The sequence below is a fragment of the Sabethes cyaneus genome, chromosome 3, assembly GCF_943734655.1.
Source record: "Sabethes cyaneus chromosome 3, idSabCyanKW18_F2, whole genome shotgun sequence".
NCBI lineage: Eukaryota > Metazoa > Arthropoda > Insecta > Diptera > Culicidae > Sabethes > Sabethes cyaneus.
Window position 1 is genome coordinate 29,316,917 of NC_071355.1, and position 8,727 is coordinate 29,325,643.

General features: G+C 36.9%; 1 protein-coding gene across 1 annotated transcript; it reads right to left on the minus strand.

Annotated features, from left to right (window-relative positions):
• On the minus strand, window positions 1-1,006 carry LOC128739989 (uncharacterized). Its single transcript, XM_053835498.1, has 2 exons — window positions 959-1,006; window positions 1-820 (listed from the first exon to the last, which is right to left on the minus strand). The coding sequence occupies exon 2, from the start codon at window positions 797-799 to the stop codon at window positions 110-112; it is 690 nt and encodes a 229-aa protein (XP_053691473.1). The 5' UTR covers window positions 800-820; window positions 959-1,006; the 3' UTR covers window positions 1-109.
• Between the last annotated feature and the right edge of the window lie 7,721 nt (window positions 1,007-8,727).

Sequence of the window (8,727 nt, forward strand, 5' to 3'; positions counted from 1 at the left end):
TATTCCTCATCATGTATATCGCCTCCAAAATACCACGAATATGCGAATTTTGCGCATCATATATGATTTATTAGCATGTATATATGAATGAAATGCTGATTTTTAACTTTTATAGTAAACACAAGCACCCTAGAACTGGTGGGCATGCACATACTACCGCACCTACACACACAGCGGCTGCTGTAAGCCCTGCAGCGTATAACAGGTAATTATGATCATTGTCTGGTGTTTCCAACACCTTAGCAGCCTTCTGATAGTACTCGTACCGCTTCTTCGCCTTTGGATGCTCGGGATCCGGTTCCAGTCCACCGTTGATAACTTTTGTAGTGGCATGGAAATCATTAAACGAACCAGCTTTCTCGCGTACATACTTCTCCCAGAACCATACCGACACACGCATGCTCATTTCCGGGCTAGCCGATAGCAAATTCGGTTTTTCTAACAGTACCCTTTCGTCTCCTTCGAAAAAAAATTTCGAGGCTGCCTTGTAATTGTAGTCCCAAGTTAGCTGGATGTATCCTCGGCCATAGTAAGGAACGTACGGTTGACCGGCTCCTTCGTTGCATTCTTCCCGGTGCTGGAATCCTCCACTCTCATGGATCAGTTGAGCGACAAACATCGCTGCCTCCTTGCGATTGTTGGTCATCTCGTTGATCTGCTTAACGACTACGGATGACACATCACTTTTGACTTCACTGAATCCGCACTCGGTCAGTATTTTGTTTAGCTTAGCAACTGTAATCACCGCCATGGTTAAGACAAGAATAATGATCTGCTTAGGTGCACAGACTGTTCTCATATGCGGCGTACAGTAGAGAATCTGGAATAAGAGAATGGTCAAGGTACTCAATAACTCGCATTTCTCAAACCAACGGCACTAAAGAATCTGACTAAAGAAATGACACTGGGGCTCATTTTCAGTTCGTCGAAACCAAGTGCGCATGAATCTCGATGAAACCTTCTGAATCTTTGCTCGAAAACTTGTGGAGTATCAGTCGATCAACGCGGGAGAAAATATTGACTGCAAGCAAACAGCAACAAACACCATCCGTTCATCACGAAGTCGATCCGTGCTGCCTAACGAAAACACCAGGCAATCAAATTTGTATCGTACAGTTAATAAAATCGCCTAAATGTTGAACTCGAAAAAATATTGTTCGAACTTTTCCTAGCAACTTTGAACAGAGTCACGCACAACAATCATCAGGTTTAATGATGACAGGAGGCCGCGAGTGACTGAGCTCCAATGTCTTTTCTTTAGTCAGATTCTTTAGCCTTGGCTATTCTCTCATTCCAGATGCTCTACTAAGCAACTGGCTGTTCGTCCGAGGAGAAATTGGATGCCGAGCAAACTAACACGTAATAATTGTTCTCGGAAATAAGCAGCGCATAGCAAAAGCGTTGCCTAAAAAGCGTTGCGTTAAAAATTTGTTTGTAAATCAATAGTTTATTTTTCAAACAAAGTCTAGAATTTCTGTTTATGAGAGGATATAAACTTCTCATATATTTACTACATTTTGTTTGATGCTTGTATAGTTTCAAATGGGTCTTGAGAAGTAAGTTTTTTATCATAAATTTATCCCAAATATTTAACTTGGTCAGACCAACACAAAGCAACTCCATTCATCTTGAGATAATGTGAATATTATTTAGCTTGAGGGAAAAAGCTCTTAGCTTATGAAGAAAAATTATTAATTGAGCTTTAGAAGCCTTGCCACTGTGGACCAGAAAGCCAAATTAGGTGGAATAAATTGTTTACTCAGTAGTCGTTGATTTCAGACTATTTACGTGTTAGCAACAAAATCTTGATTTAGAATGCTGCTTTTTTGGCATGAGCTATTTTAGGGTGACCCTTAAATTAACCAAAATCCAGAAATTATCTTCAAAACGGCACAATATGTTGCGGTGTGTACTTCAGCAATTTTATTGCTTGAAATATTTTGAGTAATATTTCAGAAGACGGAATCCCTCTATCTCAAACCGTTTCCATTTTAGAGCGATTTTCCTGAGTCAAGTTAGGGTGACCCTGCTATTTTGCGATTTTTCTCCATAACCTTTTTATTTTGCATTTACGCAAAACACTTCTTCATATAGACTAATCTCAAGTTTTTAGTCTTGACCTTGAAATGCGGTCATACATGTATATTAATATATTTTGAAACGATGGTTCTACAATTGATGAAGGTATGGTAGGGGAAAGAAATGAAAATTTTGGTGAAGGAGGGGAAGAGCGGAAAGGAAAGGAGAGGGGGGGGATATCGGTAGCTCATGCACCTTCCATGCACCTTCCAGTCATCCGGGGCGAGATTGTGCCAAAAAAGCATATGTTTTTGTTCTTTAGCTCAGTATACACACAATTTAGGAATTAAGTTGATTTCAAACCTGTCAATATATACTAAATTGTTCAATTAACAACTACCGTAGAGATGGTTTAGTTACAATGAAACCTAATTTTACTGGAAATGCATGAACTTTGGCACAATCTCACCCCTTCTAGGGGGTGACATTGTGCCAAAAACATAATGTTAGGCTAAAAACCTAAACAGTGAACATTAGCATGTTTATAAACAATACACATAAGTATCAGTATAAAGTAGCTCATATGGGGCCGTCCATGAACTAAGTGAACTATTAGGGGCAGGGGGTTGGCCAAAAACAACGCATCATTCAAAAAGTATGAACGAAAATAACCCGGAGAGGTCTGAAAAAACTAAAAATGTGTTCGTAGTCAATGGACAGCCTTTATATAGCCAGTAGCGTTTCTAGGGTTAACGAGGGGGAGATATATGAAGGGGTGTATCCTAAGGGGGCATACTTACTTGATCATTTAACAAAAGTAACCATTACTTCGTTCGAGAACCCGCGGATGCAGAACATGTGGCCTATCCCACCCCCTCCCCCCTCCTTAAAACTGGCAGTTTATACACGGTATAATATATTCGTCTTATATTAGAGTGTTTATTCAAAGTATCTGAAATTTCCGGAGAAAAATTAAAAATTGTTTAAATTATTATCAGACCTATGATGCTGTTTGCTCCAAAATGGATGATGCAATCTAATCTGTCGAAATATTCTGCTCAATAGTAAAGAATGTGAGTGTACTGACGTATTTTTGTTGTGTATGTGAAATCCACAAAATGTATCGATCATTATGGCTTGGCACAATCTCACCCCCGTGAAGCTCGAAAAGTACAAAGTTTCGAAAAATATTATTTTCGTAGTCAAAACTTATCCAACGCATAATAACTTTTCAATACATTGTAAATGATTAGTTTATATGCCTGCAAAATAGCCAGTTGATGCGATTTCTTGTTTGGGTTGGTTCATGCCGGACATTTTTACAAGCGTTATTTCCGAGAATTTTTGATCGCGAACTTTGATACCCTGTTTAGGCTAAATAGTTTGCTAATATTATCTGTGTTCCATTCTAAGTTATGAATAAATATGTTATGTTTATCATCATTTTGAATTTAGGTCACCAGTTTCTATAGATATAATAAATTTTCACAAATAAACATTTTTGGTTTTTGGCACAATCTCACCCCGGTTGGCGGTATATAAAAGTTAACGAGTTGCGCCATAACTCCGGAACGCCCTGACTGTTCTTCATCAAACTTGGCGTACATGTTTCTTGATACAAGTGAATCAACACAGGGGGTCGACAAAAAGGGGGTGATCGCTAAAAAGGGGGGGGGGGGGGGGTAATGTCCAAATATGTAAAAGTGGCTGCGATTATCTTGCAATAAGGGGCGAACCAGCCGCAGGCTGAAAACCTCTCAAATATAGAATAATAATAATAATAATAATAATAATAAGAATAATAATTTTTTTTTTTTGGTTGAGAATGAAAAGTTTGATACATATTTTGAAAATGTAGGCGAATATCCTCGGTTATAAACAGATTTTTTAGGTCATAGCTTTCGAACGGATTATTTAATTCCGAATATTTTTAAAGCATTTGGAAGATTGAAGACTTGCGTATGTTTTTGCTAAACACAGCACATATTTTTTGCTTGAAACAAAAGAGTTATAGCGAAATTGGGAGACATAGAATTTTTTGACCAAAAAAAACGTGTCCCCGGTTGTGAAACACTTCGCAAAATCCATAGAAGAAAATAAAGAAATATAAAATGAAAATAAAATAATACATTCATTTATTGCTCCTGGCAGCAATTTTACGAGTCTTACGCAAATTCGTTTTTTAAAAATAATTTTCTTGTACTTACTAAATACATTGAAAATATGCTTGTCAAGCAAGGAGTGGTCCAGTAGGGGGCAATAACGAAAAACTGTTGGTTCAAATTGCTAAATTGCAAACATATGTGGTAAACGCAGAAAATAACCACGCTAATAATTTTTGCGTGGGACTCTAAATAGGTGGAAACTTCGCAATAGCGAAAAAGATCTTAAATGCAAAGTAATTTATTAGTGTCTTAATTTCATCATCTAAATCTAAATTGTAATCAATACATGTAAAAACAGGAAGTTCGAGATCTCAAATATGCTGATTTTGCTCTCATGTCCCTGAAAAGTATGTTGGAAAGGTTTGTGATCATTAAAGTATTGAATATTCGTTTTTTTTTGGATTTTTCATAACCGGAGACAGGAGTATATCCGCCTTTAGAGTTAATTTTTGCGTCCCATCTAATCAATTTTGCTTTTTATTCCAGACTACTCGCTCCTAGCCGTAAATTTCTGGCTTTAGTTTTCAAATCTCGCATAATCAACCCTTTTACATGCATTATGCATTATGCGACCTTTTGAAAACTAAAGCCAGATTTGTCAAAACATGTTTAAGATTTCTGCAGGTATTTTAACGATTCTGGCGAAAAAGATTATTTTTCATGCTTCCAATATCACAGAGAAAACTGAAAGCATTTCCTGATGCTTCTTTAACTGTTCGAATCTAAATTTGAAGCATACAACATGTAAATGTTAATTTCTAGTAGGGTAATTGATCTTGAGTGGACCTATTTAGCGAGTTTTGAGACCACCACTCACACTCCTGCTTAATTCACTCGTCATTTATATGTTACTAGCTGACCCGACAAACTTCGTATTGCCACAAATTAACCTGTGTTGTACATAAATCGTGAATCTCGGATGATCTTGGTCACAATCCCGAGTTTTTCTGAGGAGATATACCTTAGATGATTCATTTTGGCAGTTACGTAACCATGAAAGCATCCCAGGTAACCAATAAGCATCACCAATGCTATGCAAATGTAGGCCAATAAGCATTTAAGTCGCCTTAAATGCTACTTAAATGCTATTTTGGCAAAATATACAGCTACTTTACTGATAACCTTCTTATAGTGCTAACAATGCTAATTTACAGCTAATTACCGACACGAAGAATTTGAATACAATTTTGGATGCAAATTTACAACACCTATGCAGTCAAAAAGCTAACATACAATAACGTGCAGTATAAAATGCCAGGTATGCTGATTTGCTGCTTACGTTAAGGCTTATTAGTTACCTGGAATGGGTAGTTTAATATACAAATTTGCAATTTTTCCTCACAGTAAAATAGAAAACAACTCCCCTGTCCCCTAATTGCATAGCCAGAAAGCGGATAGTAATATTCGCCATGATTGTACAACATTACGCCGAATATCATTTTGCGAAAAACCTTAAGCAGAATGTACCATTTCACGGAAAACTTTTTTGTGGAAAGTACCATTTCGCGATCCTTTCCCTAAAGTTGGGAGGGGTCCTAATTCACCATAGAAAATATTCTTGCCCTCGAAAACCTTCACATGCCAAATTTGGTTCCATTTGCTTGATTAGTTCTCGAGTTATGAGGAAATTTGTATTTCATTTGTATGGAAGCCCCCCCTCTTAAAAGGGAGAGAAGTCATAATTCCCCTTCTAAAGTGGGGAGGGGTCCCAATTTACCATAGAATAAATTCTTGTCACCAAAAACACCCACATGTCAAATGTTGTTCTATTTGCTTGATTAGTTCTCGAGTTATGCAGAAATTTTTGTTTCATTTGTATGGGAGCCCCCCCTCTTAGTGAGGGGAGGGGTCTCTAACCATCACTAAAACCTTTCCTGGCCCCAAAAACCTCTACATGCAAATTTTCACGCCGATTGGTTCAGTAGTTTTTGTTTCTATAAGGAACATACGGACAGACAGACAGACAGACAGAAACCCTTCTTTATAGGTATAGATTAAATATGTGTTCTAAAAACAGATACTCTTCAGTGACAATATGTATTTTAACATAGCAAATAATTTTGTAAAACCTTTGAATTTGAAAAAAAGAAAGAAAAGAAAAACAGGAAAAACGAACCAAAAGGAAAAAGCAAAGCTGGAGAGGAAAAGACGAAAAAAATCAAAACGAGAAAAGAGAGTCAAGAACATACGAAGACGAAAAACGAGAAGGAAAATAGAAAAAGGCGAAAGCCGAAAATGAAAAAAAGAAAAAGGAAAGAGAACAGATGGAAAACGGGAGATGAAATTACAACAAAAGTAGAGAATAATAGGACAGAATATAAGAAAAAATGGGACAGGATAAAAGGAACAATGAAACAGAAAAAATGGCAATGAGAGAAAAAAGGGAAAAGTGGAAGGAACAAGAAGAAGAGCACAATTTAAGAAAACGGAACAGAAAAGAATAAAAAACGAAACAAAATGTGGAAATGTGGTGGAAATGTGACTTGCAAAGAGATAAAAAATATAAAAGAGTAAAACGAAATATGTCAATCCTAATTTCAAGTAAAATATCTTATCTAATTTCATATCAATTTCCAAATTCAAGGCCAACTTTAATGGCAAACGGCAAATCCAATTGCATTTCCGATTTTATGGCCTATTTTAAGTCTAGTTGAATTCCATTTTTAAGTCAAGTTTAAGCTCTGATTCAAGCCCTTTCTAGTAACATTTGAATTCCCATTTGAACTCTAATTTCAAATGTAATTTCAAGTTTAATCTCAAGTCAAATTTCGTATAAAAACTTTAAATTCTCCTTTGCCGAAGTTAGCTTTTATGTCTTGAAAAGTCGAAAACTTGCAGTTTAAATTACTCCAAATTTAAGTCCAATTTCAAATTCAACTTTTAGGTCCAATTTGCAGATTATTTTGAAATATAGCTTCAAGCCAAAATCCACATTCAAATCTAATTTAGTTCTCTATGTCCTAGCCTATGTCCCAGTCATATTACAACGTTTGCACCCAAAAATCCGGCGTTTTTAGCCTAGTCAGCCGGTATTTTTGTGATAAGTAATAATAGATTCACCATCCTACGATTACTCGATTTTTCCAGGCCAAAACATTTTTCTGAAAGATCAAATGCCCCACGGTTTGTTTATGTCTGAGCACGCTAGTGCTCCTCTTATAAGAAATATAAACAAGTTAGGCATAAAGTGAGCATGAGCGCAATACTTTACCGAACCGACCGAGCTGCAGCTCGGTGAATTGAACCAATGCTGAATTTTTCCGGTACTATATGCCTCCTGCTCGTGAGTGATGTGTGAACAAACAGTAGTGCGGACATACGGTAGTGCCAATACGGTTACTTGCGGGGTTGCAGCGGATATACACGAGACACGCTAATTTATTAGCCGTGCCAGAGCGGTAAACAATTTTGCTCTTGCTCCGAGATGAAATTGAATGCTGAGCAAACTAAATCGAAATACTTAATTGTTCTCGGAAGCCAGCAGCGATAGCAACAGCGTTGCATCATTTGGGACGTAAAAAAATCAAAGAAAAGTAAAGTCCGTTTAACTTATCTGGGGGATACTCCTCTTGTAAGTTGATATTTAGGAATGTCAATGGGGAATGGTTCTCATGTGCCCGACACAAAATGTGTGTAACGTTATTTCTAGGAGATGGTAGCTTCGAAGAGCTATGTCTGTTTGTCGGCTATGCATGACGTAGTTCTACGTCGAAGTGGTAATGGTAATCAAACGAATATCCACTAATATTGCGAGATTCCCAGTGAAAATTCCAGGAACGGGTGTTAACGCTACAGAGAACAATATTATTTCAATAGGGTAATTTGCCAATGATCGCACAGCTAAGCCTCTGAGTTTTGAGTTTTAACGATATTTGCTAAACAAATAATTACAAATAGACAGAAACATAAAAATCTGAATCAGATACAAAATATGTTCACATTACATGGCCATTTTCACGAAATAAATAAGCTTTTCGTTGAAAGATACGAGATTTTTGGACAACGCTTGACTGCCCAATCGTTGAATAGTTCTGAAACCGTATTGTCCTATACTTGGAAACTTATTGTCCAATGGTTGGGCATTAGAGTGTCCCAAAATAGCACTATGTCAGAAAACCTGGGGGCTCACCCCTCAAATGATAGCTTAGGGTGTCACAACAAAACTTTTATATGACGGCAACGTTGGTTGCCGCGATTTAGGGGTCGCACATTTGAGTTTTATGAAAAAATGGCATTTTTCAGGAGTAAATTCAGAAAAATATTTTTAGAAATGTTAAAGTAGGTGAAAAAAGGCACTTAACTATTTTTTCACAACCATTGGGATCTGATACATTCATAAAAAAGTTATGGTGGCATGTCTGGAGTCATATTTGGTTACAAAAAATTGAATTTGGCAAAAATTTAAAATTTTCGAAATTTCATTCGTATAAACGTCAAAACAGGGTATCGAACAGTATCGCAGAGCAACGTACGTATACTGTATAGATGGGAAATTTTATGACGAACAACGTTGCCGAAGAAAGTAGGGACGTATGTTCGAATA